Source organism: Callithrix jacchus, chromosome 3 (genome assembly GCF_049354715.1).
Source record: "Callithrix jacchus isolate 240 chromosome 3, calJac240_pri, whole genome shotgun sequence".
Taxonomy (NCBI): domain Eukaryota; kingdom Metazoa; phylum Chordata; class Mammalia; order Primates; family Cebidae; genus Callithrix; species Callithrix jacchus.
The window spans coordinates 14,498,623-14,520,169 of NC_133504.1; the positions used below are offsets into that span (position 1 = coordinate 14,498,623).

General features: G+C 38.6%; 1 protein-coding gene and 1 long non-coding RNA gene across 3 annotated transcripts in view; one reads left to right on the plus strand and one right to left on the minus strand.

Moving 5' to 3' along the window:
* Positions 1-15,019, minus strand: part of LOC128931534 (uncharacterized) — a 57,527-nt gene extending 42,508 nt beyond the window's left edge. For both annotated transcript variants that reach the window (XR_008479967.2, XR_008479966.2), the window contains exons 1-2: positions 14,749-15,019; positions 4,791-4,883 (exon numbers count right to left, since the gene is read on the minus strand). This is a non-coding gene — a long non-coding RNA (uncharacterized LOC128931534). The remainder of the gene's footprint in view (positions 1-4,790; positions 4,884-14,748) is intronic.
* VEGFC (vascular endothelial growth factor C) overlaps positions 14,586-21,547 on the plus strand; it is a 120,261-nt gene continuing 113,299 nt past the window's right edge. The window contains exon 1 of the mRNA XM_002745197.6: positions 14,586-14,913. Within this exon, the coding sequence (XP_002745243.3) occupies positions 14,764-14,913 (150 nt within the window). The 5' untranslated portion in view covers positions 14,586-14,763. The remainder of the gene's footprint in view (positions 14,914-21,547) is intronic.

Below are 21,547 nucleotides of genomic sequence, written 5' to 3' on the forward strand. Positions count from 1 at the left end.
TTAAAACTTATCACAGGGTGGTCATTACAATCAGAGTAGTAATCAGACTTACATTCAATATCAAGTGTCCTTTAAGTTTTGGCTAACTCTAATTTGGCTTCCTTTTCCCCGAAACGAGTCTCCAGCATCATCTTGCATCCTTCCAAGTGCATTTCCACATTTCTACCCAGCTCATGTCTAATTCTGACCTGTGTACTGCCTCCATTCCAGCACCTTTCCCCAGAACATGTAGATTGCTCTTTTCTCATGGTCTTGCTTTTCCAGTTCCCCACTGGTTCTGCAAAGCCTAGTTTTTACTTCATTCATGATCATGTTCTCCTTACTTCCCTCCAATCTTGATTGTTTCTTGCAAAATTACTATAGTTTTTCCTATGCTTATGCTTATTCAGGAATTTATATAAAGCTTTATCTTTAATTAGTGTTCTACATGTTAGCAATTTCAAACATATTTATTGCTCAGGGAAAGAGTGTTTTTAAAATAAATATTAAAGCAATATATACTAACTGTGAATATATATGGTATAAGCATATTATATACAGAATATACTTACATACCCCATGTATATATGTATATAGTATACATATACATATGCTATAGATACACACTATATATGTACATATGTATATTATACATATGTAGAAAGTATATACATATATACTATATACATATGTCATATTTACACACTGTATATAGTATATGTATGTGTACTATATGTATATAGCATGTGTATACAGTATATAGTATATATATGTATATAGTATATATACTATATCTACATACATGTGTATATATGGCATATGTATGCATATACTAAATACCTGTATACTATATATAATATACAAATACTATATACCTGTATACTATATATACTATACATATACTATTCATATAATATACATATACTATATATAATGTACATATACTATGCATATGCAGTTAGTACATTTTGATTTAGTACTTATTAACTATGTATATATCTTGTGAAATACACAAAGAACAATACAAAAAAAAGTTATTCTCCACTCTACTTCCTAGAGATAAACTGTTAAACACTTACTGTATTTTCTTAGTTATTTTTTCTTTGCTTGTAAACAATTAGAATAATATGTGTATTTGAGTGCATTCTTATTTTATGTCTCACTTCATCCTGCATATTTGCCAATGAAATTCCATATTCTTTGAAAACATAACTGCAATGCAGACATCATATTTAATTAAAGATGAATATATCAACATTTGACCTCAGTTCCCACTCCAGCTACCACTTAACCCTTATATCCATATTTTCCAAAAGTATTTTCCATGCTTATTGTCTTTATTTCCTTGCTTTCCTTTCTCTTTTCAACGTACTAAATCTGACATATGCATCCAACATTACATAATTTTAATGAGATGAGCAGAGAAATCCAGTGAGTGTTTGCCAGAGCTCATCTTAGTTAACCGGCAGTATTTTACATTGCCAGTGGCTGTCCTCTTCTACTCTCATCCTTTGACATCGGTCACAGCCCAGTTTCTTAGCTTTCCTTCTAACTTCTAGTTCACTCCTCACGTGCCTTTGTGAGGTCATCCTCCTCTTCCTGGCTTTTATGATAGTGTTTGCCAAGGGTTGGTGTCAGGCTGTTCCATTCTCGTTATTCCTTCTCTGAAAGTAATTAGCTTCACTCCTGCAGCTCTAATTAGCATGCATTGATGACTGTCAAATGTATGTCCTCAAACCAGGTCCCTCTTCTGGGCTCCAGTCCATGATATCATCAGTTAAGTATCCAACATTCCTATGACTTTCTTCTTGTTCATTCCCATGCCCAATAAAACAGACAATTCTGTAAACTTTAATCCTCTTGCGTCTATCTACCAATTTCCACATCTACTGCCAATACTCTCGTTAAACTTATGGTCCTCTCTGGACTGAATTCTCATAATTGTATTCTGACTTATATTTGCTCATAAACTCTTCCAGTCTATTCATATCACTGTAGTTAGTCCATTTATTTAAAAGTATAAGTTTGATGATTCCATTCTCCATCCTTGGTCCATCCTAGGACCCATGTTTGACTTATCGTTAATTTCCCTAAGATTTATATCCCTAACAAGTCCTACATGGCACCAAGTGATCTGGCTGAGAAATGTCATAAGCCAAGGTTGGAAGATTAATGAACCCATGCAGTTCAAGCCAACTGCAGGTGTAATACCTCCACTGATAAAAGGTTTTCAGAAAACCAAAATAATCCAAGAGAGTTAGCTCTAAACATCTGCAAGCTGAATGAAAATTATTTCCTCACTTTTACTGGCCTAATGCTGTGCCTTCAATCGAAGAATAATGAAGGCACAGCATTAGACCAGTAAAAGTGAGAAAATAATTTTCCTACTTCTTTTCCTTTGCCCCTCTACCTTCTTCCTTTCCCTTCTCTTACAGTGAATTAAAGGCATCAGAAAAGGTAGCTAGCAAAAAAGAGGTGGAGGAGTAGCAAAGTAAAACAATGAGAACTATCCCTTTTCTCTTGTTGGTAGTGAGACTGTAACAAGACCATTAGGGAGAGGATAAAAGCTGTGATTTTTAGCAAAGACAGGAATGATTTTTCAGATATTATTGTTAAACTAAAATAACTCAGACTTTTTCTATGTCTAGAGGGAACAGGATGAATTTTTTTTATCATCTAGGGATAAAATTAAACAACTCATTGGGCTTGTCATAAATTTGATTCAATTGGCAAAAGTAAATTTAAGTATGTGACAGGGAAAAAAACAGAGTTGTTTTCTAGTTACACACCACAAGCCTTCCTTGTTCAATATGCTTGTTTGAAGAAGCAACATATGTGGGATGCAGTGATGGAATGGTAAGTGAGAATGAGAAATCTAGACTGTACATATGATGTCTCATATTTTGTGAGCACAAGGCAATCCTGAACTAGAAGCCATGTGGCAAAGCAGAAAGCCTAACTCTGTAGCCCTGAGGAAAGCAGAGCCACCACAATCAGCATGTACTTCTCACCCACAGACCCCATTATGCAAGAGAAAATATTTCACCACTGTTTTCAACATGGATTGAATATATGCTCTCAGGACAATTTAGGTTTATGCTTCTTGTTCCAGTGTAATTATCATTATAGCCCCTTTTTATTCTCAAAATGTCTTCTTTTACTGACAGTATGTTCTATAGTCACATATAACAGAAATTAAAGATACATGAAGCAAAAACTGATTCGGCTGCAAGAAGAAATGGATAAACATAGTTGGAGATATCAAAACCCTCTCTCAATAATTGGTAGAATATGCAGACAGAACATCGGAAGGAATATAAAAGAATTAACACTATTCATCAACTTGACCTAATTGACAAGTACAGAAAATTCCATAATACCACAGCATAACATACATTCTTTTCAAATGCATATGAAACATTTACCAGGACAGATCATGTTCTGAGCCAAAAAAACAAGGCTAACTAAATTTTAAAAGATTCAAGTCATAAAAACTATGTTTCCTGCTAATAATAAAATTAAGTTAGAAGCAACAGTGTATCCAAAGATCTTTAGAAACTATATGCCATAATTATAAGTAACCCACAAGTCAAAGAAAAAAATCAAAAGGCAAATTAGAAAGTATTTCTTACTGAATGAAAATTGAAGCCTAGCATATCAGATTTTGTGGTAAGTTACTAAATCAGTACTTACAAGAAAAGAAAAATGTTTCAAATCAGTGATTTTGTTTACATCAGGATACTAAATATATACATATATATTTAGACTGGGATTAATTATATATTTAATTTTTTAATTAATAATTGTTATATATAATTAATTATTAATTATAGAATAAAAAAGGGCTAGAATAATAATTATACTGGAAATATAGGCATAAATTTATTTATTAAAATATGTAATTAATTAATAAATTATATGTAATTATATATATATACAATTAACTCCAGCCTAAATTAAAGAAAAAATAAAGATAGGCAAAAATCAATGGAGCAGGGAAAAAAAAGAATCAGAAAAAAACAATAAAATAAAAAGTAATTTTTTGAGAAGATCAACAAAATTGATAAATCTCCAGCCAGACTGATGGGAGTTGGGGAGAAAGAAGATACAAGCTAGTAAACTGCTAATATCACCAAGAGAGGTGACATGATCATAGATTCCATATATATTAAAAATAATAAGGTAATATTATAAAAAATATTTTTGCCAATATATGTGACAACTTAAATAAAATAAAAACTATCCTTGAAAGGTACATAACACAAAAGCTCATTCAAAAAGAATTAAATAATCTGAATGGATTTATATTTATTAAAGAACTGAATTTACAGTTAAAAATCTTACCACAAAGAAAACTCCAGGTCCAGATGGCTGAGTTATGCTAAACATTTAAGAAAATATAACACCAACTCTATACAAACTCTTGGAGTTATTCCAGCAATAAAGGTTGGTTTAACATTCAAAAACCAATCAGTATAATTCATCATATTAAGCGACTAAAAAAGAAAAAACTATATGATCATCTCAACAGATGCAAAGTCTCACAACTTCTTGTCAACATTTTATTGATTATATCCAGTAGAATTGGGAGAGCAACATAAATACATCCAGATTGGAAAGTAAGAATGAGAATTGTCTGTATTCATAGACTGCATAAACCACTATTTAGAAAATCTTATTGAAAACCTACAAAAACTCTACAAGCACTAATAAGTAAATTTAGCTAGGCTACAGGATACAAGATCTATATGCAAAAATCAATTGTAATGAGCAATCAAGAATTGAAGTTTTAGGCTAGACACGTGGCTCACCATTGTAATCCCAGCTCTTCAGGAGGCAGAGGTGGGTGGATCGCTTGAGGTCAGGAGTTCCAGACCAGCCAGGCCAACATGGTGAAACCCTGTCTTTACAAGGAAAAAAAAAAAAAAAATTAGCCAGTCATGGTGGCATATGCCTGCAATCCCAACTACTTGGGAGGCTGAGGCAGGAGAATTGCTTGCACCCGGAAGGCAGAGGTTGCATAGAGCCCAGATCATGCCACCGCACTCCAGGCTGGGTGACAGAGTGAGACTCCATCTCCAAAAAAAAAAAAAAAAAATCTATAAAAAATTGAATTAAAAAATCAGTACAATAGCATAAACAATTATAAAAAATTTCGGGACAAATCTGTCAAAGACATATAAGACCTGTAAAGAGAAAACAACAGAATATTGCTCAGTGAAATTAAAGAGGACCTACATATTTGGCGAGATATGCCTGTTCATGAATCAAAAGACTCAATATTGTTAGGGTGCCAACTATACTCAATTTATCAAAATCCCAGCAGACTTTTTTTGGAAGAAATTTATAAGCTGGTTATGAAATTCATATGGAAATTCATGTTATACATATGTCTGGCTAGATTGATCAAAATACTTTGGCAAGAATTAACAGATTGGATGACTAATATTAGATAACTGCTTGACAGATTAGAAAGCTTAAGTAATCAAGACAACGTAGTGTTGAGCTAAAGGGAGACGACCAGATCAATGGAACAAAATAGAGATCCAGATTAAACCCACACATATATGGACAATGAATATTTGACACAGGTGCAAATGCAGTGCAGTGGGAAAACAATAGTCTTTTCAATATATCTTGCTGGAACAACTGAATCTACATATGCAATTAGGAAAAGATGGATAGATGGAAGGAATACAAGAAAAGTTAACACATGAGCTCAGTGTCCTTGTTGATATATATAGACTATAATAATTTCTATATCATAAGATTTTGGGGAGTGCTAAATATATGAGAATTTGCAACACCCCTAAAATATAGTCAGACACATAATAGGCATGATATGGCTATAAGTTATTTTTATAAAGGTAAAATGTTAATATCTGTGTGCAAGAAGTTCTAGAGAACTGTAACAATAGTTTGTATAGATTATTTGACTAATAATTTCTTAGAAATTACACACACACACACACACACACACACACACACGAACTCTGATTAAAAGGACCAAAATTGTGCTAAAGAAGAGACAAATAACTCACTATGGACAAACAATGGTAAAATTCAATATAATAAACAAACCAAAGGAAATGCTCTAAAATTTTCCAACAAAAAATGGTCAACTATCTAATAAGGAAAAGCATTTTTACATTCATAAAGGGGTAGGAGAGGGCAGTGCCTAATCCCCTGAATCTAGGCTCAGTCAAACACTAGCTCTGAAACATTGAAAAAGATATTTAAATTCTTCATAGCTCAGTTTCCTTGTTGATATAATATAGATTATAATCATTTCTATATAATGAGATTTTGGGGAGTTCTAAATACATTAGAATTTGTAACACCCCTAAAAATACAGCCAGATACATAAGAGACATAATATGGCTGTAAACTATTATTATGCTTAGATTTCTTGGTACAATATTTGATGAAGGAATATAATAACATTTTCAAGGTGCTTCAAAAGAGAAAGTCAATGTTTGAATCTGATATCATTTGGATAGTCATTTAAATACAAGGGTAAAACAACAGAAAAATGTCATAAATATCAGGAAGAAATAAAGATTAGTATATCAGACATGATATTAATAGCACATCTGCAATTATTAATGCTTCATCCAAAATTTATTGAGAGGTTATTAGATGCTAGATACTAAGTTCCTTATACACATTAACTGATTAGTATTCACATAAACGCTATGTAACAAAAAGAGGTTCACCAAAGGTCACCCAGGGTACACATGATAGACAACCAAAACAGTTACCTCCATAGTAAGCCTTCTTTGCAAGGTTTGTAAATCTGAGTCTGATCCTAAATACAAACCATCTGTTCCTGGTTCCCTTTCTGAGGCTTTTCTCCATGAAAGTTTGTTTGCAGATGTTATCTTTGAGAAAGGATCCTTGAGCATGATTTCAGTGGAGGCAGAAACCCGTCTTTCCATGAAGGTATTGATTTTGGTTACCTGCTCTGTTGTGTTCTCTTTCATATGAAAATTCAATTAGTGGTTGAGTCCAATTATGAAAAAAACCAAGTATTTCATGACAAATGAACTAGCAGTTTGTCATTCGTAGGAAAAAGTGTGCAAAACACAAGCTCGATTGTTGGTTTTGGCCATATCATGTATACAATTCTTTTGATATTTGAGTCGTCATATCAAGGAATGACTAGAGTAATATTCAACTTAGAGAACATGCATTTTTACTGGGTAAGAAATAACAACCATTGGTTAACGACCCAGAATCTTGAGCCTTCAATGATGAAAGAAAATATCGAAGGAGAAAACATAACAAAACGCCCAGCAGAATCAAGCATGGCCACGTGGCCCAGCCATTCTGATCTAGTTTTGCAAGTCTTATAAAACTCTGTAAGTTCTATAAGTCTTTTGTTAGTCTGCATTTCTAAGAAAATGCAGCTCATATTTGTTGGCAATAAGACTGAGTATATTGTGTGAATCTCTCATAGTGCTATGCCATATCTGCCCAAAATATGATAGAGCCCCAAACTAGGTAAGAAATTTCCAAATTTCAAAGGGAGACCTGTTACTGTCAGAAGCGTATCGTTCTAGCAAACAGAAGTTTCCTCTCACTTTAGAAATTAGTAAACATTGACTAGGATATTCAAAATCCATACCAAGGAGGTGACTGTATGAAATCCATTTGTAAAGGTTCAAAAGTACCCTGACACTTATGTTCTTGTTCAATCTCCACCTTTACAATTTAACCGGATTATGTTGGTGCAGAAGAGACAAGCAACCAGAGACATTCTCAGCAACGTCAGTAAAATTACCCCACTAATGTCAACAAAGTACTGCAATCAATTTGTCCTTCTTGAGGTGAGAAATTTAATGAAAAATGTTTGCAAGTTTCCACCTGAGGTTCTCTGGTGACAACAAACCGCCATTCTGAAAGTGACAGATTATGAAGAACCTTCCTCAGTAAGGTCTGAAGATGACGGGCACAGTATGAAACAGGGAGAATTTGTGGATGACAGAGACAGCTACCCCTGGAGTAGTTTAACTCTGAGGAAGAGGTCAGGTGACAGTGGCAAGTCTTTTGGTTGATATGACCTCCAGGATCAAACATTCACAAGACCACCTTTAAGACACAGAAATTCTCCTTGGGAGTTTAAAGGCAAATGAGAAACTGAGTGCTTGATACTCATTTGGAACAGTGTCTGTGATTTCCTACTTCCTTTTTTTCACCTTTGATTTCATTCCATGAGGGTTTGGAGGTCTAGCAACGGGATTACTTTCCTTTCCAGTTTTTCTTGTATGTTAAATTTCCCTATTTCTGACATGAGGTCACTCAGAGAAAGTGAGGCAAGAGCTAGCACTGCATATGTTCCAGGACCTACATCTGAATGTTTCCTATAGGTGTGAAAGAGCATCCCCCTTAAGTTTCTAATGCTGTCATCTTTGTTTCTTGTGGTGCATAAACTCCAAAGATTTTATCTGAAATTTATAGCTTTTTAAAGTTCCTCCGGTTTTACTCTTACATTTGGAGTCTCTTAAATCATACTCAAAATATTCACACTGCCTTTTCCAACACATTTTGTTGTGTTTGAGGTTCATCATAATCTATAAATCAGTTGATAGAGATCTGGAAACCCTGAATTATGTGTTCCTAGAACTATTGCAAATTTCTTTGTATTTTTATGCCTACCTTGCATAGCCTTTGGAAGTTTTTGGAAATGACTTTTAGCATAGACTCAACCAGGGCTTAAAATCTGCCATGAGCTAATTCTGATTTGGTCAACTTTAAGAGCCAATTGAACATTTAGTGTTTCTAGCTGACCAGAAGAAAAGGGATGTCAGAAAGAGTGTCAGAGAAAGGAAAAATGGGGGGCAATTGGGTGAGAGAACAGGAATAGTAAGATAAAAACTTTTCGATTCAAGTGATAATTTGGGCGTATCTAAAGAAAAGCCTTTCACATTTTTACATTAGCTTCTTCCATGGAATAATTACTGAAGCAATTGCGGAATCTAGATTTTTATTGTAAGATTTCTCGTATCAATCAGAGCATACATATCACTGAATGCTGGGAATATCACTCTCTTTCCATAAGGCACCTCTCAAATGAACAATTTTGTTCTTACACAAGGTTTCCCAAATGGCCTCTGAAATTCTAAATTAGCGTTGGCAAAATTAAACCATTTAGAAAGAGATACATAGTATTAGTTGTGGTGTAAAATTCATGTAAAAGGAAGGAAGATGGCTTGGAGGAGATATGAACTTGGGTTTAGTCTGAGACATAGGCATAACAATCTGGCAATGGTTGGAAAAATGAGTTGTTTGTGTATCTTATGCCCTTGGCTCCCCACACTAAAGGTTAGATAGTCTCCAGTGGTAAGCCAGATAAATATACAGTTTGGGAAGATGAAAAGTTGGACCAAGAGATCTCATTCGAAATCAGGTTCTCACAGACAAAACAGGCCTTCAAAACCTGTATAAGCTTTTGCTAAAGTTTAGGGCAATATCTGTCTAGTCAATGCCAATCTGAGGACACGCTTTTTGGGACTCTAGCCCCAGTGGCTGGCTCAGTAAATTGACTTCACAGGGCCTGTGTTTATTCTCTTATGAACTTCCTGTTATTGACTCCCAAGAGAAAACTATGAAGACAGCATTAATAAAAAGCAATAGTAATAAGGCAGATACTTATTGAGGATACATTTTTTCCAAGTCTGATAAATAATCAGAGTTCTTGAAAGGAGATCTTAGGAGACAAAATACATTTGGCATTTGGTAGTTTGATAAAAAGAAATTAGGACTGAAATCTAACGGGAGACTTAACCCTTTGTTGTAGTCAGAGTGATTCATCCCCCAAGCCAGGAAGCTCAAGAGGTTTCACTGATTTGCACTATTTTTGAATTTAGGATCTTTATTTAAGCAGCAAGGAAGGAGGATTTCAATGGGACCTCCAAGTTGTTGAACACCCAAAAATATCAGCCGAAAATCTTTCCATAAACAAAAGTTACCCTACTGCAGTAAGAGAGAGTGCCACATTGACAGGGTCTTAGGGTATCTTGGGGTAAGTCAGAAGCAGAATAGCTGTCAAGCTTTGGATTCTGGACATGAGTAGTTTAAGGAGGGGTTTTCAAAGTGGGGAACTGAGTAGGACTGGGCAAAGTTCATGATAACAATACTTTGGGATTGGTTAATCCAGGTAAGTAAGAGTTTGGGGAAGAAAACTGTCATTATTTGGGAGGCCGAGGCGGGTGGATCATGAGGTCAACAGATCGAGACCATCCTGGTCAACATGGTGAAACCCTGTCTCTACTAAAAATACAAAAAAATTAGCTGGGTATGGTGGTGCATGCCTGTAATCCCCACTACTCAGGAGGCTGAGGCAGAAGAATTACCTGAACCCAGGAGGCGGAGGTTGCGGTGAGCTGAGATCGCGCTATTGCACTCCAGCCTGAGTAACAAGAGCGAAACTCCATCTCAAAAAAAAAAAAAAAAAAAAAAGAAAGAAAAAGAAAAAGAAAACTGTCATTAATAAGCAGGCTGTTTACCAGAGTCAGAATATTATTGTCCTCAATATGTTGGTTTGCCAGCATTTCCTGAAGCAGACATTGAATTTAAGTACTAGATTGCAGTCTTATCTTTTCCAGCCTAAAGTTTTCTAGAAAAAACAACTAAGTCATGTGTACATAACAGGTTCATAGTTTTACCTACGTCATGTTCATAGATGATCTCAATTCTTAAAGCCTATGATATTAATATGAGAAAAAAATAGAACTTCAAATAAAAGACATTATACACTAGTAAGAAGAAAATTAGATCAAAATTATATAGTATCACATTATGTTAAAAAATAACAGAAAGAACTACAGTCAGAAACAGAAAAAGTATGTCAACAATTATAATTGAAGATTTTAATAAGTCATTCCCAAGCAAGATTTGAATCTTATAATAAGCTCAAATTAATACCCAACAAAAATAAAGTACACATAGAATTAGTTGCCATTATCAACCATGTCCAGGACTACAAAGAAAGCCTGAATGCATTTCTAAGAGCAATGTAATTTATAGCAAAAATTAAATATAATAAAATTAGAAACTGATGAAAATCATATATCCCTAAACTAAAAAAACACAATTAAATAACTTTTTGGTTAAAAAAATAAACAAATTAAAATATATTTGCAACTGTTTGCCAAAGAAGGCACTACGTGTCAAAATTGAGAAACAAAGGAAAAGCAGAATTAAGACAAAACTTGTATTTTATTGATCCACTGATTGAGAGATGGGGTCTTGCCGTATCGCTTAGGCTGGTCTCAAACTACCTTCAAGTGATCCTCCTTCCTCAGTCTTCCAAAATGCTGGGAGTTACAGATGTGAGCCACCATACATGGCCCAAAACTTGTATTTTTAAACTAAAAAGAAGAAAAATGAACTGAGCATTCAACTACAAAAGCTTGAAATGAAGCAACAAAGTAAAGAAAGCAAGAAGATGGGAAATAACAAATCAGAAATAAAGTAGACAGTCAGAATGGATATTAGAGAAGTTACAATGGTGTATTATCATCACTATTTTGCCATCAAAAACTATCAACTCCCATCTACTCGGGAGGCTGAGGCAAGAGAATAGCTTGAACCAGGGGGTTTGCAGTGAGCCGCGATGGTGCCACTGCACTCCAACTGCACTCTGGCTTGGGAGACAGAGCAAGACTCCGTTCCTCTCAAGCCAAACCTCCCAACAAAAAAAAAAAACGTATCATCAAAGAAAACAAAAACTCAATATCTAAACATAAAGAGGTATTATTTTGGCTGGGGCCTGGCTACCTACCTCTCTTTCTCCACTGACTCTGCAATGTGTTCTGAAAAAACAGATTTAGAGTCAGTAAAACAGGTCTCGCATGAAGCTAGTGATGAACTCACAAAACAGTGAAAAGGACTTTCTTAACCTTTAAAATATGCTAGTGGCAAAAAGTGTTTCCAGGGAGTAAGAAAGAAAAAATAAATAAAAAGTCTTGAGCACCTGAGCAACTCTTCCTTTTTACCTTTAAGGCATTCTTAGATAACCATTGCATGATTGTTTTTGGAGACTCTTTTTTTATTCAAGTATACTTTTTGCCAGCATTTTCTGACTCAAAATATAGCAGTAGGAAGATAACATTTTTGAAAGAAAAAAAGTTGGTATGTGCTTACTGAGGTATTTAAATAGTATAACAGTTAATATGATATTAGTACATTTTGGATATATTTTGAGTTTGTTGATTTTTCCAGTCTCCACCCACGGCTAGGCCTGTGCGTGCTGCAAATGCCTGTGGTTCTCAATTTTGGTTGCTGATTAGAATCCTGATGTCCAGTTAAACCAGAATCTCAGACGGTGTACTCAACGATCTATTTTTCTGAAATGTCCTTTTATGATGCCAAATGCAATCAAAATTGAGAATCACTGTAATAGCAAATGGTTGAATGGAAACTCCACCTTCTATTTAAATCTTACCCCAGTCTGTCCTTAGCTATTCTCTTTTCACAGATCTATCAGTGTCTGAAGGCAACTATGGCAGGCTGATCAAATATGCACATAGCAGAAAGACAGCAAGGGGAGTGATACATTGACCATGTTCCAAATCACAAAGCATCTCAACAGGCTGGATCATGGACCGAGTTGGACAGGATGGAATTTCATAAAGATACATAAAAAAGCATATTGGGTATAGGAAACTAACTCCATAAATGCAGAGCAATTTAGACGTGACTAAGTAGCAGCACACATGAAAAATTATTGAGGAATTTTGTTGACTTTAAGGATAGTGTGAGTCAACATTGTGATTTGGCTGCCAGAAAATAAAGTCAATCCAAGGCTGTGTCAACAAAGGCATACTGTCCTTTCTGCATGCTTATTACAGCACTAAGTACTGAGCCACGTTCTCAACAGCATACTTTATAAACCTGGAACGCTAACAGTATGGTTAAGGGAAACTGGAACTGTCATCTTGGGGAATAAAAAGGATACTTAGCCAGGAGTAAAGTTAGCTTAAGGAGACCATGACAAATATTTTCAAAATATTTGAAGGACTTAGTTGTGGAAGTGGATTAGATTTATTGTGCAAAACTCCAGAAGTCAAAAGCAATAGAGAGATGGAAGGAAATGCTTTTCAGCAGGGTTGCTCATCAATAAAGGCAGTGAACAGTCACACAGAATGGAGGGTTCCCTGCCCTTTGAGGTAGTTAAAGCTTCAAGTAAATTATGGGTGAGGAGTTTCAAATCTTCTAGAGTTGAACCAGATAAGGAAGTCTCTTCTTCCAGCAAGATGTTATGGACCTATAACACCAGTGTACTTAAAAGTAGATTGGGAGTGAAAGGCAGACTTTCCATGTTCTACATACTGTGGAAACCCCTTAGCGTGGTTCTCTGCAGCCTGCCCACCCTGCCCCAGGAAGGCAAACAGCCAATGGGCACCAGCACAACGGAGACCCCAGTGCTTTTCCAATGAGGAAATGCAGTCACTTTTCTCTGGATGTTACATCCTTTCGGGAATATGTCTCACACACATCTCGCTTTATCACCCCCTTTTTCAAGTAAACCAACTTCTTGTAGAAGCTGACCCTGTGTCTCTTTACTCTCCATGAAGATTCTGGCTCTTCTCTTCACCTGTCAAAAGTTTAGGATTCCAAAGGGTTCACATTAGCATCCATCCCAACAGCCTGCACTGTGTCCCCAGAACTGCAGTTCTGGCATCAGCAGGCAACTTTCAGTTACACAGACCAAAGGACAGAGGGGACCTCTCTGAGGCCCCATAGGGTTCTCTGCCATAGTGAGAGCTTCTCTTAGAACTTTTAGAACTCCCAGGACGTTTCCACACTTTGAGCAGGGTGCTGAGGGCCAGGCGTGGTGGGAAGAGGACCAGAGCCCGGGCGGGAGCTGCCGAGGACAAAGGGTGGGTTTCCTCCATCCCACGGTGCCTAGATTTTCCCCGCTCCACGTGGCCCCGGGTGGTCGCGTCACCTCCAAAGCCGGCCCCCGCCTGCCCGGGGACTGAACTTGCCCCTCCGGCCGCGCGCTCCCGGACGGGGACGGGGACGGGGGCGGGGAGGGAGAGAGCGAGACGGGGCCGGGGGAGGTGGGGCCGCCGGGGAGGAGGCGAGGGCAGCGGGGAGCTCCGGGGAGACGGCTTCGGAGGGTGAGAGGGGAGGGCAGCCTGGGCTCGGCACGCTCCCTCCCTCGGCCGCTTTCTCTCACATAAGCGCAGGCAGAGGGCGCGTCAGCCATGCCCTGCCCCTGCGCCCGCCGCCGCCGCTCGGCCCCGCGCGCTCCGGAGACTCCTGCGCCGCGGCGCTCCCGGGCCCCGCCGCCCCGCCGCCCTCCTCCAGCCCCCGGCACCGCCGCCAGCGCCTCCGCCGCAGCGCCCGCGGCCCGGCTCGTCTCACTTCGGGGAAGGGGAGGGGGGAGGGGGACGAGGGCTCCGGCGGGTCCGGAGGGGCCGAACATCGCGGGGCGTTCTGGCGTTCCCCCCCCTCTCTCCAAAACGCTGCATCGACGCGGACCGCGGAGGCGCCCTCCCTCGCCCTCGCTTCACCTCGCGGGCTCCGAATGCGGGGAGCTCGGATGTCCGGTTTCCTGTGAGGCTTTTACCTGACGCGCGCCGCCTTTCCCCGGCACTGGCTGGGAGGGCGCCCTGCAAAGTTGGGAACGCGGAGCCCCGGACCCGCTCCCGCCGCCTCTGGCTCGCCCAGGGGGGTCGCCGGGAGGAGCCCGGGGGAGAGGGACGAGGAGGGGCCCGCGCCCCCACCCCTGCCCCCGCCAGCGGACCGGTCCCTCACCCCGGTCCTTCCACCATGCACTTGCTGGGCTTCTCTCTGGCGTGTTCTCTGCTCGCCGCTGCGCTGCTCCCGGGTCCTCGCGAGGCGCCCGCTGCCGCCGCCGCCGCCGCCTTCGAGTCCGGACTCGACTACTCGGACGCGGAGCCCGACGCCGGCGAGGCCACGGTAGGTGCGCGGATCCCGCTGGTCCCGGGGTCGGGGCCGGACTCCGTGCGGGCTGCGGAGGACCCGAGAACGTGCGCGGGGGAACCGTGTGTGCTTTCAGCTGTGTGCGTGGGATGCAGAGTGACTGGGCTCAGTGCACGCAGCTTTGCAGAAGCATTTTCTTCTTTTTAAACAGAAGTTGTTACTAGAAAGGCAAGCAAGTTACCCGTGGGAAGGGCCCAGAGAGGTGCCCAGTGACGGGGACCACGAAATGTATTTCAGACTGGTTTCCTCTCGGGCAAACCCCCCAGGTCTTGAACCCTGCGCAGGGGCTCGGGAGAGCAGGAGTTCGTTCTGGTCGGGAAATGCTCCTTTCTTTCCCCACTGATTCACGGGACTCCAAACAGTTTCGGGGACACTGGTGATCAGTCAACGCAGCCTTACTTTCCGGGAGTGTTCGTAGTCTGCGGAGCACCGGGCGCTGTGCGCGACTTTAGAAAAAACTGTCGGGGACTTTAGCAACCAGGCTCCAGAGCTTTCAGAGTTCACTTGAAGTTGGTCAGACTTGAGATGTAACAGGAGATTAGAGTCAGATCACAATCAAGCAAGGCAACTTGCTTGTTTCAACTTTATAAGCTCTTCATTCCTGAAATCTGGTCTTGAGATACTAAAACTAAGGGTTTTTTTTTTCCTGTTTGTTTTGTTTTCTTTTAGAGCTGTTTAATTGTTTGTCTAAAAATTTTGCCAACATACTTTTGAGGCATTCTGATTTCCAAAAAGGATTTTTGTTTGTTCTTACTTCTTACTGGCTCTTCTAAAAGACTATATCTTTACCTAAAATGTTCATTTTGCCATTACCTTATAGAGTATGCTTAAGGGAGTTCCTGAAGAAGTTATATTAGACATTTGAGTTCAAACACTTGTAGTACCCCTTGCTGGAACTACACTGCAGTGGTTTATTTCAACCGGTGGCAAGTGGAGAGGTACCTGTAGTGTGTTACGGTTAACTTTAAGTTGACTTTATTAACACAGACACAATGTGTAGAAAATAAATAGCCTACTCAGTTATATTTTGAAATACATTTTAAGATTAAGAAGACTAATTTTTTGAAATTCAAACTACCTCTGTGTTTAAATTTTGGGGAAACATTAAAATGTTGGAATCTGTAATAAATTCAGATAGGGGTGCAAGGTTACTTCTCTTGAGGAAAAACAATATACATTAAATTGCAGAACTCACTGCATTCTGTGAATTGCAAAAATAATTTTCAGTGCCTGTACATTGGCATAACTATAGTGATGAAAATATCTTTCTGTTCTTAAATACCACAGAAATGTAGTATTAGGCTCAATAATGCTTCTGATAATTTGAGTCCTTGATTTTGCAGTACCTATTTATTTGCTGTTTTTGTAAAGTCAAAACTAGTGAAAGTATGATTTAGTAAGGCAACATCTCCGTATTGCCTATGATCACTGACTTTGGTTTACAGTAAGAAAATGTACAGTAGAAAATAAAATGAGAAGCATTCCTTGATAAGCCCATAGCTTACCTTGTATGATAGTCACTCACTGCTGGGTTAGTCTTGAATTAATGTACCCTGAGTGTGTGTGTGTTATGTATAGGTATGGGATTAGAGGATAAAAAAGTTAACTTATTTTTAACTTTCAAAATTGTCTTCATTGGTGATATAAAATTTGCCATTGATGTGAAAATCTCTATGCATTTTTGTTTGCAAATGTTGCATTTCACATTTAACCATTTTTTATATTTTGTATGGTGAATATGGGTTAGTATTCTGTATGTGATGTGGGTTCTTTATCCATGTGATAAAACATCATTTTCCATGTGAAACGTCATCTCTGAATTCCATAGACTCGAAGCAGTATTTCATTGCTCCACTAAAGCGTTGTTCCCCAGTGGGTGACTATAACCTTGACAGAGCATGTGTCGTTTAAGGACACATCAATTAATGGGTCCTTCCTATGAAACATGGCACACAACTGCCAAGAAACTGATGTGAAGACTCTATGTCTCTCCCTAGTGGCCTGTACAAGTGCCTTATTTTGACATAAGCACTGGAGAAGAACTGGGGAGAAATCAATTGTTAATTTACTTTAACTACATGAACCCCAAGAAAATATTTCAGAAGATAAACAGGAGATGCTAAATATCTATGATCCCAGTAGATGCATTTTTTTGGTAATTTTTACCTAGGAAGTTTTTTTTAATATTTAAAAAAATCGAAAATAGCACATAAGCTATGAACCAAAGTTAGCCAGCCAGTTCTTCACCCCACCCAGAAAGCCATACAAAGGATTGGAGGTGAAATCACAAATGGAATGAAGATCTCCTTATTCCTTGACTTATATTTGCGTTTATTAGATTCCTATTTCTAGTTCTGTGTGGTTGCATGACTTACTGAAAAGTCTTAAAACGTTTCTCTGAGGGATGTTAACACAAACAAGTCAGTGTCAGAAAAGTAAGGCAGGCAAAAGTAAAATTAACTGGACTTGATGGTGAAAAAGAGAGTGGCAAATCTACAGCCATTATATTTAGAGTTTTCCTCAAATTATGTGACTGAGTATGTTTGTCAACATCCACTCTTATAAGAGATTTCTGGCATTCATCTGAGTGATGCCGGTCATAGGAGGTTTTAGGTATAAAAAGTTCAATTCATCTTTCATTTTGACTTCCACTTCATTATATTCTTCTGAATATCTGATTCGTAGCCATTTGTTCATGAGACAGTTACCAAAATTGCTTAATAGGAAGCAGTTAATTACTAAACTTAGTGCCGTATTTCTAAGACCCATAGATCTCTATTCCTGTCCTTTTCAGTTGAGTTGAGAAAGGTGGAGGATGGTGGATTTAGGAGATTTCTTTCTGGACTTCAGGTTAGGTCCTGGCCTTCTAGTTATCTCCATCTGTCTAACCCAGAATGCTGTTTCTCAACTCTTACTGAGGTTTTCAGCAGCGGAGGAATTGGGGTGAGACTACTAAGAGTTTCCTGAATCCCTGGGACTGTGCTTGCCTTTGGCAGCTCTGGGGTTCTTACAGAAAGCAGGAATTTATAATCATTGTCTGTGATTTCCTGAGCACCTATGTGTGTTACGCACTTCACTAAGAACTTTGCAAGTTAGTTTTATTTTGTTTTTCACTATACCTCTGTAATATGGACATTACTGTATTTCACTGAGGATGATGAACTCAAGATTTAAGTGACTAACCAGGAAAAAGAATAGATTTTTTTTCCTTTTAAAAAAGTTTCATGCCAGCTTAGAATGGTTCTATTTAGGACCATTGGACTTTACAACGGTGCAGAATTGATACATATTCAGTAGAAACTATACTTCAAGGTTTGAATTTTGATCTTTTCCTGGGCTAATGATATGCAGTAAAATACTTTCTCTGGATGCTGGACAATGGAAGTGAGCTGTGACCAGTCAGCCATGTGATTGCGAGAGTAAACAACAGGTACTCTGCTGTGTGTTAAATGTATTTTCAACTCAGGAGGGATTTATCTGGATGTAGCCCCATCATAAATCGAGAAGCATGTGTGTTTTAGAGAAACATAGTAATGCCTTTGGGCCTTTGGTCCTGTGATTCACACTCCTTTCAGCATCTCTGCTTGTCTCCTCTGGCACACCAGCAGCCTGCAGGAAGGCAGAGAGAAGCACTGTTGACTTTGTAGTTAGAGCCACCTTGTCGCAGTTATCTAGGTCCTAATTTCCCACAATGGGACAAACGGAAATAAACCTGAACTTTCTTCCACGCTTTATCACATGGTGTTTGACTAAAGATAAATTATAAATGACCTAATCCCTAGTAATATTATAAGAACAACTGCTTAACTAGGGGCTTAACAAGAATTCCTGACAGTTTTTCAAAGTTGTGCTAAGGTAGCTTCAGTGCAAGATTGTGATTTTACCTCTGCCAAATGACCTTTCACAAATAAGTGGATTTGGAAAGAACAAAGTTTAGTTGGCAAAAGCCTTAGATCTCCTATGACTTCTGAGCATATATTATTTCACCTTTTACCAGTTACACTATTCCTTGTAGATATGCATTTTATAAATACTATATGGGCCTACCTTTTGTTAAAAGCACATATTTGTAAGTTCAGATTTGTATAAATTGTAGATTAAGATATCCTTGAATTTTCTCATTAGAAAAAACAGGTATAGCAGAGAACTTTAAACAAGGAGGGATGCTGATGAGTCTGATTTATAATGTAATTTAAAATTTACTGTAACTATTTTAGGTTTGTGTAATTTCTTCTGAAATTTACTAGTGTATATTTTTCCTTGGTTGATTCCTTTCCTTGGTTGATTGATTTATTTTTTTCAGAGTTTATGTTTAACCATGAGAAAACAGAGATTGTTTTTATTTAATTTGCTGTATTGGGCATCTATCATGGCATTAATCAAATATGTACATTAAAATACGTTGTCAATGAATTGGTACTGTTTCCTTGTACTGCTCATGCCCTAGTGGCTTTCAGGTGTTGGGAGGCATCCAGGATAATTATTTTCAAATTTTGAAATCCAAAAGTTAATTTTTTTTCTTTTCTTTTTTTTTTTTTTTGAGATAGCGTCTTGCTCTGTCACCCAGACTGGAGTGCAGTGGCACGATGTCGGCTCACTGCAACCTCTGCCTCGTGGGTTCAAACAATTCTCATGCCTCAGCCTCCCAAGTAGCTAGAATGACAGGCATGTGCCACTACACCAGGATAATAATTGTAATTTTAGTAGAGATGGTGTTTTGCCATGTAGGCCAGGCTGTTTCAAACTCCTGACCTCAAGTGATCCACTTGGCCTCTCATAGTGCTGGGATTACAGCATGAGCCACCACACCAGCACCCCAAAAGCTCATTTTCTTAAATTATTTGGTGCTGTAATCCTGATCTGAACTGACATAAGGCTATGTATAGTCATTATTCTCTAATTTAAATACTTTTAAGTTACACTGAGAAAATAGTAATGTATTTATTTATATGATGCTGCCATCAATCCTGCTTGTTTTGGGGGTGTGTTAATATGCATATGCACTTGGTTTCCAGAACAACTGAAGGTTCAGAGACCCACACAGTCTCCAGATGTTTTTGGTAAGTGGATGGATTGTAGCCGTGTTCTTTTCCAAAGACCTTCCTCCATTGCTTTATTGTCTTGGGGGCTACGTGGAACAGGCAGGGAAAGGTAACTGAGGAACTCAGGAAGGAAGCAATGTGGATACTCCTGGTTCCTTTTTATCCATTGGTACCAGGTTTATTTCCTTTTTAATCCACATTCTCATTTAAATCTACTTCAACTCAGGAGCATGTTAATCAATTCTTACTAGTGGCAGGTTCAGTTCTAAGCAGGAAATTACAGTTCAATGTGTGATGCAAAAAAATGTACAGTGAGTGATCTTGTCTATAATGAGCTAATAATCATTTTTGGGAAAAGAAATTCACATGTACCCCAAAACCTAAAATGCAATTAAAAATAAATAAACTAAAATAAAATTAAAGGCTGGGTGCAGTGGCTCAAGCCTGTAATCCCAGCACTTTAGGAGGCTGAGGCGGGTGGATCACGAGGTCAAGAGATCGAGACCATCCTGGTCAACATGGTGAAACCCCATCTCTACTCAAAATACAAAAAATTAGCTGGGCATGGTGGCACGTGCCTGTAATCCCAGCTACTCGGGAGGCTGAGGCAGGAGAATTGCCTGAACCCAGGAGGCGGAGGTTGTGGTGAGCCGAGATTGCGCCATTGCACTCCAGCCTGGGTAACAAGAGCGAAACTCCGTCTCAAAAAATAAAATAAAATAATAAAATAAAATTAGAAAAAAAATACTGCAAATGAATGTTACTATAAATCCAGACAATATAAGTGATTTTGTAGGAGAGTCTCATGAGTTACCACCAGTTATTGGCTAGCCTTGTGGGGGGGGGTTACATGGGCAAGCCTGGGAAAGGTGGAAGGATATGAGACCCAATATTAAAAATGATGCTAATTACAGAAATGGGAGAGAGAGGGATATTTTGAATATTGAAGGATGACAGCAAAGTGCAATGGAAGTAAAGATCAGGGATGTTTGGGAAACTAGAAGCAAACCCTTTGGTGCAAATGTGAAAACCAAAGAGCAAGTCGAGTTTGGGTTGAAAGCAATAGGAACCAATGAAGATTCTTTAGTGGTATGCTGAAAGTGAGGTTTGAAGGGGCTTAACCTGGTATTATTGCACGGAAGTGTCTATGAAAGCTGACTAGAGTTTGATCAGAAACTTCTCAGAAGCCATTTTCAACTGCAGGGTTTCTAAAAGTGTCTGGCAGTGACTGTGCCTTTCTCATTACAGTGGCCATCCATTTATGGTATTGGAACTCCTCTATATGCTCCTGATTGTTGGTGATGATAATGGTGATTACTTTTGACTTACTGTAAGCACCCATCGTTGTGCTTACAATAAGTCAAAAGTAATTGACTACATTTTCTACATTTACAAAATTGTAGAAACAGACTTCTCTGCTATTTTGGTTTGCATTCCAAACAGAGCAAGCAGTATAAACAGTGGTCATGCTTAGATACACATACACAGAAACTCCCCCCACACACATGCACACATATACATGCATACACCTCTTCATAGTTCTTCAAACTACCAAGTGTGACTTACGT